Below are 19,258 nucleotides of genomic sequence, written 5' to 3' on the forward strand. Positions count from 1 at the left end.
TAATCAAATGGTCACAATAAGTTTTTTCATTTCTTCTAAATAATAATATTTGAAAAATAAATAGTGATTCACCAATAAGCTATTCATTTCCTCAAATTCATCTATCGTGAAGCTATTAAATATTATGAATTTGAACTCGGTCTTGGTAGACTTATATTACATCATACCCTTTAGCCTTGCAACAACTTTGACACGATGTGTCAAATGCAATAGTGTCTAGCAGCATCTCTCTAATTGCTCCCTTGATACTCTCACATTGGTCTGTGAGGATAGCCGTTGGAGGTACATTGTTGTCACGCCTCGAGTCTGCACCCTAAGCATGGCCGACACTAGAAAATCATTGTTGGTCCCAAGCGAACACTTGATTTGGCTGACTATTGAACGTGCTGAAGATACATCTAAGGAACAGGTTGAACAACATGGTCCAACTGAAGACTACCTACTATCATTCTATATATAGAGCATCTACAAGACTTCCCACTGCTTCACGTAAACCATGCTTTTGAGCCAAAGGAGTAGCAACAGCCTTTGCCAAAGTCATATCAATCTTATCCAGTAACTCAGTAATATACTTACTCTTACTCAAGTGAATTCCTCCTGCAAAATACTTGACCTCTACTCCTAGAAAGAAGTGTAGATGACCAAGATCTTTCATAGTAAATTCCTTTCCAAGTTGTATAACCAACTCTGAGACATGTGAGAGATTACTTCCTGTTATAATATTGTCATCTACATATAACAAGAGGAAAATGGTACCTTTGTGAGTTTATAAAGTAAACAAGGAAGGATCTGCCTTACTACAAAGGAACCCAAGAATCAAACTAGGCTCTTGGTGCCTGTTTAAGACCATATAGTGCCTTTTTCAATAAACAAACATGTTGAGGATACCTTAGATCAATAAAACTAGGAGGTTGACTCATGTATACCTCCTCTTGTAAGAAACCATGTAGAAATGCATTTTTGATATCTAATTGCCTGATCCTCCACTTAGAGCTAACAACAATGGATAGAACCACCCTAATAGTTGTGGCCTTAACCACAGGGCTAAATGTTTCTTCAAAATCTATCCCTTCAAGTTATGAGAAACCCCTGCCAACAAGCGTGGCTTTGTATCTATCTACAGTTCCATTTGCTTTCAACTTAGTCTTAAACACCCATTTAGAATCAACTAAGTTTATACCAGCGGATTTGGGCACCAATATCCATGTCTTGTTGTTATGCAAAACACTAATTTCCCCCTACATAGCTGCACGTCAATGCGGGGACTTGAGCGTTTCTTTAACAGTCTTTGGTTCCCTCAAAACATCTTCTTTGTTGTTAGCAACAAGTGATAGATGATGTTTCTTTGCTTTATTTCTAGTGATCATGTGATGTCCTTGTGGTGCAGAAGGTGCAGGAGGTGCAGTCATATTTCATTTTGAAAGATCAACTTCTAGATGTATCTCTGGCTCTAGTGGACTAGTCACAAGTACGGGTTCAGAAAATGGTGAACCAACACTTTTAGCCTATTCCATACTACCATTATCTGATCCTGCATCTAAGAAGTTAGTAGCACTAGCATTATCATCAGATATAGGTGCTACAACATGATCAGTAACGCCATTACCAGCAACATGTGAATTAGAAACAACACTATTAACCTGTTCCATACCATCAACATTAAAAGTTATAGATATTGTAATATGATCAGCAGCCTGTATAGTTGGATCATCCCGCACTTTCCCTGAAGTCGGAGCAATTGGTGCCTGCACTTCCCCTGAACTAGGAACAGTTTTTGCCTACACTTTAAAAATTCAACAAAAGTAGCCAGATGGAGTGAGACATCAATGTTAGACTGGGTTGTTTTGGAGACACAAAGGGTAATGTGTTCTCATCAAAGATAACATGTCTGGACACATACACCCTCCTAGTTGAAGGATGATAACATCTTTAACCTTTGTGTAAACTATTGTATCCTATGAACACACAAGGATAAGTCTTTGGACTGAACTTGTTACTTTCCTTGATATATGGAAAACACATAGAACTAAACACTTTCAAGCTGTTGTAATCAAGTTGCTCACCATGTAACTTGAAAATTAGAGTCACCATATTTAAGACTAGGGAGGACAGTCTGTTGGTGAGGACCAGTGCAGTAAGAAAAGCCTCAACCCATAAAAACAAAGAAAGATTAGCATGGATTGAAAGAGTCAAACCAGTCTCAACAATATGCCTATGTTTTCTTTCTGAAACTCCATTTTGTTCAAGTGTGTTAGGACATGAAATATGCCTGAAAATACCACAATCTTCAAAATATTTAATGAAATCCGCTTTGAGGAATTCACCACCACCATCACACTGGAATATCTTAATCTCTTTAGAAAACTATTTTTTCACCATTTTCTGAAATTTTACAAATACTTCAAAAAATTCAGACTACTTTTTAATGGATAAAGACAAGTATACCTTGTGTGTTCATCTACAATCACTACATAATATTTCATATCCTGAGAAGATTCAACAGGAGCAGGTCTCCACAGATCATAATATATTTTCAATAAAGGTTTCTTCTCAATTTTATTCCTCAAACCAAATAAAAGTTTACAACCTTTTCCCAACTGACAACTGGAATAGAAAACATGAATTTACTCCAACTACTAACATTTATACAACTATTGCTACTCAAAAATTTTAAAGACTTCAAACTAGGATGCTCTAATTGACACTAGCTAATGCTTGTGGTAGTTCATCAGCGGATTGGTACGAGTAGTCCCACCTGTAAAAATACTTAAGAGCAGTTTGGTTATTCCTACCACAAATTTGACAAGACTCAGCATTATTCCTTTTCTTGTTCGAAGAACCTGTTCCATTCTAGTGGTTCTGAGAACCTGTTCCTTGTCCAGCATGCTTGAAGACTCTTCTTTTGGAGTTGAAGTTATTGTTTCCTCTTCCCCTAGAGTAGTTTCCTCTTCCCCTACCCCTTTGGGCAGATAATGCCAAGTTATGATTCTATGGCGGCAATTCTTCTTTATCCTCTCTCATATCAGAACCCCTAAGAGCATTAATAAATTGATTAAGAGTGAGATATGGTGCCTTATCTAGTATAATAGTCCTGATCATGTACTTGAGACCTAAACCTCTAGCAAAATTAATTATTTTTCTATCTTCATCTACAGGTTTGTGAATGGCTACAAGACCATCATATGTACCCTTGAATTCCTTAATGTATTTATTAATCTTTTTAGTTCCTAACTTAACACTTTGCAGTTGTTGTTTGAGTTGAAACTCCTTGTCTTTTGTTGCTTGAAGATATGTTTCTTCCAAGCATTCCTACATCTCCTTGACATTTGAGCAATCCACAATAAGGTTCATGTTTTCTTCTGTCAAGGTGCTTGAGATCCAACTCATTGGCAGCACATCATTCTCCTCCTAGTCGTCAATGCTACCACTATCTTCTACATCCTTCTCAACAGCTACAGCTCTCTCAGCAGTCTTTTTAGTTGAACAGGTACTCTGAGTTGATTCAGTCGTTGTGAAAAGATAGGTTAGTCTCATCACCTAAATCAATTGCATCATTTGTGTCCTCTATATAAGATAATTTGTTGGCTTAAATTTAATGGAATAGGAAGCAATGAGGTGATGAAGAGATGAGGTGGATAGTGTATTGGTGGATGGAGCCATTGCAATTTGGATGTGGAATTTTGATTTTGATTCAATACTTTAAATAGTGGAAGAACTTTAATGCTTTGATACCGTGTAGAATTCTCAGCAAAAGAATGAGAGAAATCAAGGTTGTATTGATGATAATAAATGAGTACAATTCTCCTTTATATATGAGTGAGTTGTAGGGTCCTAGGCTAACTAAACTTAGAGTTATACTACAACACAAATACAATGAAATTAATTACAAATTAACTACTACACGTTCATAGCAGTAGCCTAGTCATAATCTGACTCTAACTTATCCAACAATGAGTTCTACTATAACTTAACTCTTTTAGTAGGTCTTTGACAGTCGTCAGGACTCCTATCAGTTGGACCATGTAGTTCAACCTGTTCCTTAGATGTATCTTCAACAGAACGGAAGACTAAACTCAAATGCGGAAGCTTAAAAGAATGAGCATTTCCTATCAGTTGGACCATGTAGTTCAACCTGTTCCTTAGATGTATCTTCAACAGAACGGAAGACTAAACTCAAATGCGGAAGCTTAAAAGAATGAGCATTTAACACATAAATAGTTTACTTATGCAGCTGTCCGAAAATAATTTTGAATATAATAGAACAATGTTTAAAGCATAATTCTGAAAAGGCTGAACTAAATCAACTGTATCTTTATCCATGAAGCCTTTAAAAACTAAGAATAGGTGTCGGGACAAGACCCGCGACTACCTCAAAAAAACTATTAAATATTGAAAAGTAATAAAGAAGTGGAGTCCTCTAAAAGTAAGGAGGTATCACCAAATTGCTGAAGAAGTGTGATCTCAAGGGTGTGCATGTTGATGATCCTAAATACTTATATCTACATCATAAAATAATGCAATGTCAAAAAACATCAGTACATAAAATATACAGTATGTAATAAAGTTGAATACAACAATAACTAAACTGAAAGAGAACACTTATAATGGCTTAACTGGAATGTAAAGCATGAATATAAAATAAAATGTGTACAGCTTCATAACTAAAATAATGCAATATATATAACTATAATATTCGAAAAATAATAACTTTACTTCTTGAGAAATTTCTTTAACCGACAACTATCACTATGAGCCTCGTGATAATACAATGTACTACTCAGGTTGACAAAGCCGTCCAATACCTTGCCAGGAGTAAGGGACGCAACTCAACTTATGAATTCATTTAAAAAGTCCTTATCAGGGATTGAGGGAGGAGTCGTCTGAACCAACAATACGATCCTATCTACACTTGCGGCGTAGGTTTTGGGGTTTGAGTTATCTTAACTCTTACCAAAATCGATACACAATACTACCAAACATGTAATAACGCTCATAATCATAAAAATCTCTAGGTTTAATTAATACTCAAAATTCTTGTTTAAGCATCAATTGAGTTTTTCTTTAACTGGCTGAAATTACTTTCTCAAACTGATAATGCTTTCTTTAGAAGGAGTCATGCTCTTTTCAAAATAAAGTAATGTATTTGGAACATGCAAATTTCCTTAAAACTCTTCTTCAACTAATAGCTTAGAAATACTTGAACTTTACTTTAATTGAAAACAATGCATAATATAGAGTAATGTAAAACCTTCAAATAACTAAATAGGGTTCCTGTGAAGAATAAACATGAAAAACAATCAAGAACTAGAATCACATAAAGAATCATAATTTCAATAATAGGAATTTGAATTCAATAATAAGGAATAATAGAAAATTCGAAATTCAAGAAAATCTTGGGTTAAAACCCTAGGTTTAAACTCTTACTGACTGAATTTAGATGTAGGGCGTGAGAACGAGCTTAGTCCAACACTACGAGTAGCCTTACTTACCTAAAAGAATTAGATTCTTGAAGAACTTAAAGAAGACACTCAAAACCCTAACTTTTATTCTCTTAAATCTTTTCTCTAAGTCTTGGAAATGGTTATGGGAGTATTAGGGTTGAGTAACACTGATAAAGGGCTTGTATCCCAAAACGTCGAGGTTTAGACTTAAAAAATATGAAAAAAATACTAAACTAACTTTGATTAAAAATTATCAAAATCACTTTCACAGATCCCTATACGATTAGTACAACCTTCCACGGACCGTAAAGGCAATCGTGAAATGGGTGAGGTTCTGAATTGTGAGGATGGACTTCTATGGGAGACTATATGGATCGTGCAATGTAAAACCTTCAAACAACTCTTAGCTAAATAGGGTTCATGTGAAAAATAAGTATGGACAACAATGAAAAACTAGAAAGACATAATTAATCATAATTTTAACGATAAGAATTCGAATTCAATAACAAGGGATAATAGAAAACTCAAAATTCAAGAAAAACTTGAGTTGAAATCCTAGGTTTAAATCTTTCTTACTGAATTTAGATGTAGGTGTGAGGACGAACTTAATCCAACAATATGAGTAGCCTTACATACCTGAAAGAATTATATTCTTGAAGAAGACGCTTGAAATCCTAGCTTTACTTGAAAAAATTAGATTCTTGAAGAAGACTCTCGAAACACTAGCTTTTCTACTCTTGAAATCTTGCCCTAGGTCTTGAGAGTGATTGTGAAAGGAAAAGGGTCGAATAGTAATGTTAAGGAAATTAATTAGGTGTAACACCGTAGGGATTTATGCTTAGAAAGGGTGGGGAAAGGCCAAAGTAATCCTCTTTAAAATTTGGATGGAGACCTTCTATGGACGTACAAACTTCTACGGACCATAAAAGTCTCTTGTAGAAAGTTGATTGACTTTATGAAGTTTCTAAAGCTTGAATTTATGAAACTTTATACGATCCATAAACCCTTTTACGAGCCATACAAATCCATCCTAGAAAATATATTGAGACTGAAAAATTTTCAGGACTTTGGGTTTACGGGACATTTTACAATTCGTAAATTCTTATGCAGATCGTAAAGAGGGCTCGTAAAATCAGGTTAAAATAAAATTTCAGAACTTCGATCTATGAACTCCTCTATGGTAGTGTTGGAAGAAACAAAATACAAGTCAAAGGTGATTTTGATTTTGGAGGGAAAAGTTATGACAAGTTGTGACAATTTAAGTTGTGATAAACGACATTACTGTAACTTTTATTGTATTGTATAATCAAATTCATCTTTATGCAATACCGTAAAGCCTAATTTATGTAGCGATCAATTCTGTGTGATTTCACCGTTATCTTTTTCCCCTTCATTTTTGTACATTATTTAATAATCTTATTTTATTTTTTAACCTATCATTTTATACTAAATTTATCATGTAGCCTTTACTTTTTTTTTTACTTTTATAGATTTATCCTTACAATAACACAATCTATTTAAATATTACTATATATATCAAAATAATACAATATATTATAACACAATATAATATAATACTATAAATTATAAAAGAAGATACGTAACAACCATCCAATAAGATAAAGGTTAATCGGTTTTCACTATCATGTCTTCTTATAATTTATTTATTTTTACCGATTAACAGGTAGTATATCAGCTTTAGTTCATTAAATTAAGTAGTGAATGAATTTCTAATCTTATAAAAATTGAAAAAATATAATTAATTATTTTTTAATTATTTAAATTGACAATTACTATTTTGAGATAATTATTTTTAATATACAATAACAACTAATATGTGACGGAGAGAATAATCTCCGAATTAAAAAAAAAAAATAGTAGAGAAAAACATGAGAACCTTTTATTTACCGAATTCGGACCCGCACGTTGTACAAAACTATAATTCAAGCAATCATTCCTTTTCTTTCTCAGCACCGCTTTTTACTACAGTCAATAATCATTTTCCCTTTTTTCGTGGAAAAATAAAAGCTGCTTTTGTTTTTCTCTTTTTCCCCAATTGTCGCTAATTTGTCCCTTGTTTTTCTTCATCTGCCAATGAAGCAGAACCAAAACAAGAAACATATATATGTAAATATCGGTTCGCATATTGATTATGCATATTTTTTTTATTTTTAATTTGATTTGATCAATGGGGATCGGTGATTTTGTTTTTGTAAATTAGGGTTTCAATTTCTTGTCGTTATTTCAAAATTGTATTTATTGGCAATCTTAATTGGTTCTGAGTTGAGAATCATAGCTCAAGATTAGTTTTTTTTAGTCAAAAACGATAATTGCTGCTTTCCATTTCGGGGATTTGATCCATTACGGGCTCTATTTTGGTTAGATTTTTGTGGGGGTTGTCTATATTAAGTGAAAAGGAACGTCTGGTCGTTTCTGTTGAATATTTGGTTTCTCGGAATCTTGAAGTGGAGTTGTTCAGTTACCATGGATCATGTTGTGGGTGGGAAGTTTAAGTTGGGAAGGAAGATCGGAAGTGGGTCTTTTGGTGAGCTTTATTTAGGTATGTTTTTAGTTTTATAGCCTCAATTGCGTTGGATTTATTTCGATTATCAACTTCGTTGCTGGCATTTGACCTATGTTTTCTTAGTTGTAGCTAATCATCTGTGTTTCTGCTTAATTTGATTCAGGTGTGAATTTACAGAATGGAGAAGAAGTTGCCATTAAGCTGGTAATTTGCCACCAATCAAAAATGCCGTTTTTCTTTCCTGTTACTTTTTTTACTGAAAAATCAGTGTAGCAATGACTGAGTTTTAGAGACCTTTGTGTTTTTAAGAACCTAAAGATTTGTCTTGAAAAAACAATTTCTTTAGTTTTGGAATGAAATGGACCAGAATAGACGGGAATGAATGAGGGTTCATGTATTCAATCAATCCTAACTAATTGTAATTGAGGCAGTAGTTGAACGACTGACTAGGGAATTTTTGCTGCTATGTTGTTTCATTTTTTTGTGTATTGTTTTATGCGTTTATCGTTAACTTGATGTTTAGCTCATCTTTAGTGCCATAGCCTCAATTGCTATGCGTTTATTGTCATAGTGTCCTTTTTAGTCTATTCAGATATAATGGTTGGGTAGATTGGGAAATCCTTGTTTACCATAATTACCTTGGTAATAACATTATTTTGAGTTGTATATCTGTTGTTAGATTTAGTAATATTAAGCATGAGAACAAGCATTATTGTTCTATTTTGGTTGAATGATCTATTAAAATGTGTTAAATAGAAACATTTGTAACTTCGGAAATCTGAAAGTATATGTTTTGAGTTGTGTATAACTTCATTTTCTAGAACTGGTTTTCTAGTCAAGTAGAAATGTAAAGACAATTCTAAAAGGCTCTTTTTTTTCCTTTTTTTTTTGGCTAACCTCGTTTTTGTGCACATCAATTACTCCATCGGGTATCTGTTACCCCCACCAACATAGGGACCGGGTAACTCTCTCACCAAGGCTTAGACAGATTGAAAGAATCGCCTGATTTAAACCCTAGTCTCCCGTTTTTGCATCCACTTCATCGACAACTAGGTTGCACCCTTGGATGCTTAGAAAATGCTTTTTTTCCCTTCGATTAATATCTATGCAATTTCACCAGAAAAAGGCGTAAATGTTGAAGAGTTTGGAAAGCAGCAATCATACCTAAAATTCAGCTTCTGCGTTCTGTGTTATCATAACCTGTGGAAGAAAACTAGTTTTGTCTTTCATGATACTCTTGGAAAATGAAAGCAAGACTAGGTCTATTGTTTATTAGCTTAAATATTTGACGAGCATATAAACATCTTTTTGTACTGGCTCACATCAATACATTTTACTTGATAAAAAAAATTGCCGAGCATATAGTAAATGACATTATTTTGATGGGAGATAAAGACTCTAGTTGTTGATGCAAGAGTACTATTCTCACTATATGTTCATGAATTCATTCTCTTGGTACTGTAATATCAGGAATCTGTCAAGACAAAGCACCCTCAACTGCATTATGAATCAAAAATATATATGCTTCTCTCAGGAGGAAGTAAGCATTTTTCCCTCACTTAAGTAGCCATCTTTGCAAAAAGATTTTAAATGAGAATGTCATAAGTTCTGATTGATCTTCTTATCTATGCCATTCTGATGAAGCTGGAATTCCCAACCTTAAATGGTTTGGAGTCGAAGGCGAGTACAATGTAATGGTCATAGACCTTCTTGGACCGAGCTTGGAAGACCTCTTCAACTATTGTAATAGGAAGCTTTCTTTGAAAACAGTGTTGATGCTTGCAGATCAGCTAGTAAGTACTTCTTTCACATTTTTAAAGATTATCACTGTTGTTCCTGTTTGCTTATGCATTTTAGGGTAATAATCTTGGAGTATGTGCTTTCAGATTAATAGAGTTGAATACATGCACTCAAGAGGATTTCTTCACCGTGACATAAAGCCAGACAACTTTCTAATGGGCCTTGGTCGCAAAGCAAATCAGGTTTTGGTTCATTTCTGTCAGAATTTTGTGAATGAATTGAGTTTATTCAAGTCAATGTTTTGCCTATAAATAGAGGAAAAAATGCATATTTTGCTACTTTCTTTTTCAGATGATCAAATTCAAATTGTAAATAATTATTTGGTCATTGTGTTGGATGAATAGCATCTCAGGGTCTTTCGGAAACAACCTCTCTATCTCTATGAGGTAGTGGTAAGGTCTGCGTACACCCTACCCTCCCCAGACCCCACTTGTGGGATCCCACTGGGTATGTTGTTGTTGTTGTTGTTGCTTACTGAAGTTCATTAAATGTAGTTGTATTTTGGAAATAATTTTAAATATGATTTTTCTCTTCGAAAATTATTACCAAGTTTAATTGTTTTCCTTATATTGCAATATTTTTTGTTTATAGAAAATGAAACTTATCTATGGAGGGGTTCGAGGCTGAATTTTACTGGTTGATTGTCCCATTCAGTGTCTTGTACTATGGAAGTGCTTATCATGCACTATATATGGTGGATGTTTGAGCTTATGAAATCAATAATTAAGATAGTACTACTTTCACCATAAATGTATTTGCTATATATATTTACTTCTGGTTTAGTTGCTGAAAGTTTGAGTTATGTCCTTCGGATAGGTATAAGGAATCAATATGGAATTGAGGACTTGATGTTATGATGATACCTACATTGTGTATGTGACGTCATCTTAAGAGTTTTAATGAATGGCTAATTAATGTGTGGGTTTTTGTTAAAGACTTAAGTCCAGTTTTGTTCGACTTGTAACAAAACCCAGTTACCATTGGCTTCTGAAATTGCCGTGTTGAAGTTAAAATTTAAAGGAAAGAAAGTGTATGTGATATCAAGGTTTTTTCCCTAATGTTGCCAAATCTTAATACTGATGACAGGTGTATGCAATTGACTTTGGACTTGCCAAAAAGTATAGGGACCTCCAAACTCACAAGCATATACCCTACAGGTAGCACACACTAACGACTATGTTTCTCGATTAATCCTTGCAATTATTGTTCTTTTTTTTGAATGCTTGTGACATTGATTTTGACAGGTAGCACACTAACTACTAGTGATTGTTCAACATTGCTTATGAATGATTCCTTTAGGCTAGATTCCTCTTTAGCTAGTCAAATCTAACTCCCGTCACTACCCCCATCGTATTTTTAGATTTCATCGGCTCCATGTCCCTAGTATTGGCATACTGTAATGGAGCTGATCATCCTTTTCTGCTCAAACAAGTACAATGTGACTTTTGCATCCCCTGGATGCCAGTAATGAAACTTTTTTGTTTTTTGAAATTGGTTATGTTGGATGCCAATAATGAATCTTATTATTACTTCATTAAAGAAAAGTAAAACCAGTGAAAAGGAACCATCTTTATTCTCTTTCATCGCTCCTATCATATCCCCATCATCCAGATACTTTTATTCTCAAGCATTAGTGAGGATTTACTGGAGAATAGGTCCATCGTAGAAGTACTTGACAAATAGACGAGGAAATCTCTGGGAAAGGACTTCATAAATCATATCAGTATGGTAGCTAGTAAAAGTGAACTTTCTAAACCATATTTTTCCTTTCTTGTTCATCAAGCCATAAGACAAGGGGACAACATGAAAACATACACTCACTTGACAATCTGGTGACTCGTGTATGCAACACCATATGGAAACTATATGATAGATTGATCTTGATACTTGTTATATGATCACGTGTGGAGAATACATAATTGATCGATATTGATACTTGTTATTTGATCACTTATGAAACGTTCAGTCTTTTCACGTAAACTTTGGGAAGCATATGCAGTGTAAGATGTTTTGTAGTTCGACACATTCCCATTGGTTTTTCTTGCCTCTGTATTTGTACCTTCTTTAATCCAGAAAAGGCCCTATTATGCATTTTAGGGAAAATTCTGACCAGTTTCCTGAGTGAGATTGGAAGCTGGTTAGTTGAGTCAAAACTTAGAATGTAAAACAGAAAAGAATGAAAAAAAATATATCTTTAAAGTCATCATCAGGGTAAATTTTAATGAGTGGAAGAGCCAAATGACAATGGATTATGGTATTGATTTGCATTTACTTGAACAGTTATAATATACTGCCAGTAACTGAAGTATATCAATTGCTATATGGTGCTTATGACATTAATGTCACAATTTGATCCTTGGAAGGGAGATTGTGGAAGGCAAACTTGTATTTTCAAGTTTACAGAACTGTGTGTTCTCTTTTGATGTACATTAATATTGCCAATTAATTAATATATCAGTCGCTGGTATGGTGCTTAGTGTCCTTACTGTATCATTTTGTTATTTGTTTGAGCTGACTAACATTACTGCATTTGAGAATAAATTCTACTCTTCATTGAATATTCTCAAGCTCTAGTGTAGCGAGTTCCAGGTAAATTGTGACAATCTATCCTTGTTTCATTGCTGCGTTCCTAATGAAAGAGAGGACAAAAGGAAAAGATTAAGAAAAGACTTTGCGCTGGTCAATTTTGTGTCTCATTATTCTTTGTTTTACTCAATGTGTGAGAAATGTGTCTTAGCTGCCTTTTACATGGTATTATGTCTATATATTTTTCAGGGAAAACAAGAATCTGACCGGCACAGCTCGCTATGCCAGTGTCAACACACACCTTGGAGTTGGTAGGTTAATCATGTTTAGGTTGTCAAGTAACTGCAGGTATGGTAAGCTACAGATTCAATTGTAACTGATAAAATATTTGTCTTATTTTTTTCCCGGGCAGAGCAAAGCAGAAGAGATGATTTGGAATCTCTGGGTTATGTGCTTATGTATTTTCTTAGAGGAAGGTTGGACTTTAGGGATTTCACCTTGTTCATTTTGTCATTGTTTCTGACCAGTTCCTATGCATTTGTAAATTTTTGGATGTGTTCATGACTTGATGGCAATTTCTTCTTGGCTCAGTCTTCCATGGCAGGGATTGAAAGCTGGTACTAAGAAGCAGAAATATGATAAAATCAGTGAAAAGAAGATGTTGACACCAGTAGAGGTACTATTTATGAGTACTAATGATTCTTGATGATGTCATCTTCACCACCATTATGAACTCTGACTGCATCTTTTCTAACAAAGTGGACGTCCATTTGTCAACTGTGATAGATACACTTTTAAGTACACTTCTTATTGTCTAGATAGAGATGGTTTAAAATGCAACCTATCCCAGAAAAGGATGATTTAAATGTATTTACTTATTAAGCCAATTGTTATCTCATCCAGCCTGTCTTGCCTTTAATGTATATTATCTGCTGATGATGTGAGTGATCAGATGAGTAAATTGACACAGGATTTGTTGGTGTTCCTAACAGATGCTTTGTAAATCATATCCATCAGAGTTCATATCATACTTCCATTATTGTCGGTCATTACGGTTTGAAGATAAACCTGACTATTCATATTTGAAGAGGCTTTTTAGGGACTTGTTTATTCGTGAAGGTATATTTTTAGTTCTCTCTCTTATACTTTTTCAGTCTTAAGTTGTCTGAGATGTAACAGTCGATTTTAGTCTTGAAGTGTGTGCCGAGGGTCTATAGGAAACAACCTCTCTACCTTCTCAACGTAGGGTTAAGGTCTGGATATACAGTACCCTTACCAGATTCAACTCGTGAGGTTACACTGGGTTTGTTGTTATTGTAAGTATGTGTTGTGATCTCTCTCCATCTTAACCTTTTCACTGGTGCAGGTTATCAGTTTGACTATGTGTTTGATTGGACCATTTTGAAGTATCCTCAGATCGGTGCCAGCTCTAGAGGACGTGTAAGTGCTTGTAAAACTTGTTTTGATTGTTGTTGAAAATCTATTCTTAAATATTTTTTTAAGGTGGAAATGTGCAATTTTTTTGCCACCAGAATATTAGTGGAAGTGCGCCACTAAATGCTGTGCCATCTGCTGAAAGACCGGGAAGGACATCAGGTAATTTCTTTGACCTAAGGTTTTGGACTTTTTGTAGTCCTTTTCTTACTTTTAATTTCTTAGATGATATGCCCAAAATTATGAGCCGGCATGTACTTCTGTTTGCTTATCCAAATGGAGAATGTTTGGAGATATGATTTTCATGTAAAAGATGAATACTGAGTTTGCAGCTACTGAATTTATCACTGTTTGATGCTTGGCATGTGTCTGGAATCTAGTGGGACAAGATATTCGGGACAGGTTTTCTGGTGCTGTAGGAGCATTTGCTAGGAGGAATGTTTCTAGTTCTGGTAGGCATGGGGAACACTCCAGACACAAGACTTCAGATGATATACCTTCGTCTAAAGATGTGGTATTGATCCTTCTCTTTCTGAAAGCAATAGATAAAAGAATTTTTTTTCTCAGTGGGATTGGAGAATATTTTCAGTTTGCTTGCATGAGCATTCAGCTTTCAATACTTAATTAGTGAATTACAGTTTATGATGTCGTATATAGAAAACAACAACATACCCAGTGTAGTCCCACAAAGTGGGGTCTGGGAGGTTAGAGTGCACGCAGACCTAACTTCCGCCTTAGAGGTAGAGCGGCTGTTTTCGATAGACCTTGGCTCAAGATAAAAAACAGTCTAGAAAAAGAAGTAATACAAATAAAAGAAACATAACACACTGATAAAACAATAGATAGTAGAAGAACTATACTACTACAAAATAATAATATAATCAAACTACACGAAACAACATATAATAACAGAAATCGAAGAACAAGAAACATGCGTAATACTACGACTGCTAGAATGGACAAGAAGTCAATGTACTCCTACCTACAAGGATGGACACACTCCTACCTACTACCCTTCTACCCCTAATCCGTGTCCTCTATAGTTTCCTTTCTAAGGTCAAATCTTCGGTGAGCGATAATTGTGTCATGTCATGTCTAATCACCTCTCCTCAATACTTCTTCGGTCTACCTCTATCCCAAATCCATCCATAGCTAACCTCCGCACTAGAGCATTCGTGCATCTCCTCATCACATGTCTGAACCATCTCAATCTCGCTTTCGCATCTTGTCTTCCACTGAAATCACTTCCACCTTGTCTCGAATATCCTTATTTTTAATCCTATCTCTCTTGATATACCCACGCGTCCATCATAGCATCCTCACCTCCGCCACTTTCATTTTCTGAAATGTGAGAGTTTTTTGACCGGCCAACACTCGCCCTCTATAACAAAGTTGGTCTAACCACCACTTTGTAGAACTTGCCTTTAAGTTCGTATATAGTCCGTCTTTAAAATGATTGTTTTTCAGTGATTGAATAGTAGCTGAGTTGGCTTAGATTTTGTATGGCAAATTAGTAAGAATAATATGCTTATAATTTTACAGCAAGCTGATTCAGAAAGAGGCCGTACCTCGAGAAATTGTAGCTCGTCCAGAAGGGCTGCGATTTCAAGCAGCAGACCAAGCTCTTCTGGTGAACCTACCGACAGCCGCTCAAGCAGCAGATTAGTGTCAAGCAGTGGGCGCTTATCTGCCACACAAAGGATTCATTCTGGAGCTGAACCGAAACCATCATTGTTCTCCCGAACTTCAGTTACAAAGGGCAGCCGTGATGACCCTCTTCGGAGCTTTGAGCTTCTTTCAATCAGGAAGTAAAGGGATGCACTTGTAAAGAGAAGTTTTCTCGTTTTAATCTTGTGATCCTATAAATGGATGTCTCTGTGCTGTAAATTGAAATTTTCTACATGAAAACTAAAGCTTAATCCAACTTTTCATTATAACTTGGTGTTGTTTTACGTGAGTGTTTCTGGTCATTGTAACGCTATTTAGCCTCATCCAAAGAAGTGATGAGTAATATGTACTAAGTTATATATTAAATATTGATGATGATGTACGAATGTGTGGTGGAGAAATTCTGTTTGAGGTTCTAATGATGATTATAACTACCAGTCCAAGGCATTCAAGTGTAAGGATTTTCTAAAAGCAGCTCACCTATTCTCCATTTCCCAGTTGCTAACATGAAGGTAGACCCAAATCAACATTAGCTCCTCGTGACAGTACAACTCCAAATCCCCCATAATTTGCTTTAGGCGTAAGCACTGGAATTGTGAATAAACAAGTTAATTAAAAAACAAAGTTGTACTGGGGATTTCTCTTCTTTATGGCTAAATCTCCTTTGCTTTGTAAATTTTACAGCCTAGTGTTTACCTAAGATGTGAAAGTGCATCATCTTGTATCCATACTGGTAATTTGTACCTTTTTAATTGACTTGATATATCAATAATCTCTTAAATTTGTTAGGAAGAGCCCATTTGAATTAGCTTATAAGTTACTTATAAGTTATTTTCATCACTTTGTACTTAAAATAAGCCCTAATTAATAATTGAGTTTGTTTAGATAAACTTATTTTAAACAGCTTTTGAAAACAACTTATAAATCAAAAAAAATAAATTGGGTTGCACCTGTTTTTTTTTAAAAAACTTATAAACAATTTTTAACTTATAAATTACTTTAAATAAGTCTTATCCAAACAAACTCTAAATTTCATTTAAACACTTAAAAATAAAGTGAACCATATAAGATATGCTCATTTGAGGTTTTATAGCTTATTGTGGCTATAATGTTCTTTGCCAACATAAGCTTGAACCTGTCAAAATAAGCCCTATGATTGAATAATGTTCAGTTATCTGCACAAAAAAATCTCCAAAATTTGAACCAAAAGCAAATGTATAGTTTTCTTCATCACCAAGTGCTTTAGCTTGAAATCTTGTGATTACTCCAAGAGCTTGTCCAAAATTAGACCTCATCAGAGTTGAGATAAAAATCATGGTCAAAATGAAGAGAGGCTACTTATACAATATAGAAGGACATCAAGCAAATTCAGGAAAGAAGGAGCAGCAGATGATACAGAAGTTGGCGGTTTCCCATATCATAATTCAGCAAAAATCTCAGACAAAAATTGATATAAAAAAGTCTTAAATATTGCAAGGCATGAAATATAACAGACGACTTCTAATAACATCCATCAAAGCTAAACAAAATACAAGATCCAAAAATCCTATATATCAGTTGAACTGATCAGAGAGTTGTCAAGCAGCAGTCTTCTTGAGCTTTGCAAGCTCCTGTCTCACAACTCCGGCTCTCTGCAATGTCAAAATACATGTATCAGGTTTTGACAGGAGAAAGGAAAACGGCTAGTCAAACGTAACGGTATATTATGATTTTAACTAAGCTAGTAACACAACAAGATGCGGGTTCAAAAGTTGGGTCTAGCCAGTAATGAAACCTCAGCCTAGTGATTGCAATCCAGAAACTTAATAGCGAGCATAAACGCACCTTAATCTTTGCCAACATAAGCTTGAACCTGTCAAAATCATTAAGTTCAGCCCTCCTCTTCTGCACTATCAACTTCCTTCCCCATGAACTGTTCTCCCACTTGGTCTTCACATCTGGGGAAAACCAGACAAATCAAGGTTTATTCTCCTTCTAAAGCAGATGAAAGTGCTAAACCAATTGCTGGTATGCAACTTGTAGAATTTCAAAAAGAACTAATAAGCACCACTCACCAGCAGCTTCCATAGCCTCAACCAGGGTCTTCTTCTTTGGGATTCTTTTGATGTCAATTTTGATATCTGTAAGAGAAAGCCTCTTGAAGTTCATCTGGCTCCTCACCATGTCCGGAGCATCAACAAGAGCCTATAATTTCAAAAATAAGTGAAAGTGAGCAGTCAGTAACAAGAGTTCACAATTGCTTCATTTTCCAAGGCTATTTTGGCATTGGTTAAGGTAAACTACTATGCAAATTAGTGTAAATCATAAGATTTATGTACCCTGTCTTTGGATTTTCTTTCCGGATGTATGATATACAAAAATATAAATTCCCCTCTGTAAAGTACAATCCCTGTATCCATTCTATTCTATAAAGTAGTAAATGAAACAAGAAAAACAACAAATTTCATCTATCAGCTTAAACCAAAACAAACATATAGAGTATTCATGCATCATCAGAAAATTAGTCAAGTTACGGAAAACAACTAGAAATATTCTCATTATTTTGGGCATCCAAAGCCGACATATCAAATATTACCCACTTAAATAAAGCACAAAACTGATACTTTGTTAATGGAGCTTTGAGGTTTCTTCAATATCCTACACAACTCACAAAGAAAAAATGTATTCCGCTCCCCACAACTGATACTTAACAACCCTACATCACTAGGACAACAATAACACACAAAAAATACTATACATCCCTAGAAACTTATTAAGCATACTATTGTGAATCAAATACAAGGCCTCAGTCAATATTTGCTCAATCAAGTTCAAATGATCAGACAATGTAGGCATATTATAATATTCCATCATAGGCCTTATATTAGATCCTCCAAAAAACAACTTGCAAAAAGAAACACAGCACTAAAAAATCAAATTTTTACTTCTCTTCAAAGCAAACATCTATCATCAGAAAAGTGGTGGACATTATTTTCTCAGTATTAAATTTTTTATGAGCATCCAAAGCCCACATTTCAAATATTAACAGAGCATTCAGATTACTCCACTGTCCTAAACACAGCTTTACAAAGCAAAACTGTATTTCTTTCCAGTCTAAGCATAATATTCTTGCTGAATCATTAAAATAAGGCCTCAGTCAGCATTTCCTCAATCAAGTTAAAATGATCAGACAATGTAGGCATATTATCATATTCCATCATCGGCCTTATACTAGATCCTCCAAAACAACTTGCAAGAATAAAACCACAGAACCAAAAAAATCAAATCTTTATTTTTCTTCACAGAAATAAAACCAGCAACTCCAAAGTGTATAAATTGTGCAGAAAAAAAGTACCCTATTTTGGTCGATGACGTCGACGATAACAACGAGCCTTCCATAATCCTTTCCGTAGTTGATTAGGGCTACCCTTCCAATCTCCACGAACCTCTTGAACGGCTAAACAACAAAACCGAATACATGAATTATCAAAAAAAAAAAAAATCGAAGAAATCTATGAACTTCAACATACATTTGCGAGTGTATTTTGCATAGACTCACCATTTTCGGCGATCTGAAGGAGTAGAAGCGCGAGCAGTCTACAAATTGAGAAGCTGAGAGGAGTAATATACTGCTAGGGTTTTTCTATGTCGCTATGTACAGAGTTATTCAGATATGGGCTTAGGCCCAGAATTTGCCATTGGACTGTGAATAACCCAACCTTCCCCAAAAGGAATAATTTCAAATATATACCAAAAAATTATTAGTTTACAAAAAAATACAGCGAAGAAAATAATAAGAGAGAAGTATCAAAAACACCTCCGAACTTAGCGCGGATTATTGATTTCATGTCTAAATTATTGACAGACTTATAAACACCCCTAAACT

The 19,258-nt window shown here is 34.8% G+C and overlaps 2 protein-coding genes and 2 non-coding genes across 4 annotated transcripts; 1 reads left to right on the plus strand and 3 right to left on the minus strand.

Annotated features, from left to right (window-relative positions):
* Positions 1 to 7,433: 7,433 nt before the first annotated feature.
* LOC129882751 (casein kinase 1-like protein 6) lies at positions 7,434 to 15,775 on the plus strand. Its single transcript, XM_055957186.1, has 14 exons — positions 7,434 to 8,001; positions 8,129 to 8,169; positions 9,436 to 9,505; positions 9,610 to 9,758; positions 9,852 to 9,947; positions 10,852 to 10,922; positions 12,541 to 12,602; positions 12,704 to 12,767; positions 12,883 to 12,967; positions 13,284 to 13,410; positions 13,658 to 13,731; positions 13,824 to 13,887; positions 14,106 to 14,239; positions 15,268 to 15,775. Exons 1-14 carry the CDS (start codon positions 7,926 to 7,928, stop codon positions 15,535 to 15,537), a joined length of 1,383 nt encoding a protein of 460 aa, XP_055813161.1. The 5' UTR covers positions 7,434 to 7,925; the 3' UTR covers positions 15,538 to 15,775.
* Positions 15,776 to 16,760: 985 nt separating this feature from the next.
* Positions 16,761 to 19,041, minus strand: LOC129882752 (probable 60S ribosomal protein L14). Its single transcript, XM_055957187.1, has 5 exons — positions 18,932 to 19,041; positions 18,728 to 18,829; positions 17,448 to 17,577; positions 17,218 to 17,330; positions 16,761 to 17,024 (listed from the first exon to the last, which is right to left on the minus strand). Exons 1-5 carry the CDS (start codon positions 18,932 to 18,934, stop codon positions 16,971 to 16,973), a joined length of 402 nt encoding a protein of 133 aa, XP_055813162.1. The 5' UTR covers positions 18,935 to 19,041; the 3' UTR covers positions 16,761 to 16,970.
* On the minus strand, positions 18,172 to 18,254 carry LOC129883784 (small nucleolar RNA SNORD34). The gene has a single exon (XR_008765934.1). It is a non-coding gene; the product is annotated as a small nucleolar RNA SNORD34 (small nucleolar RNA).
* Positions 18,519 to 18,601, minus strand: LOC129883785 (small nucleolar RNA SNORD34). Its single transcript, XR_008765935.1, has one exon. It is a non-coding gene; the product is annotated as a small nucleolar RNA SNORD34 (small nucleolar RNA).
* Positions 19,042 to 19,258: the final 217 nt, after the last annotated feature.

Source organism: Solanum dulcamara, chromosome 3, assembly GCF_947179165.1.
Source record: "Solanum dulcamara chromosome 3, daSolDulc1.2, whole genome shotgun sequence".
In the NCBI taxonomy this organism is placed as follows: Eukaryota; Viridiplantae; Streptophyta; class Magnoliopsida; order Solanales; family Solanaceae; genus Solanum; species Solanum dulcamara.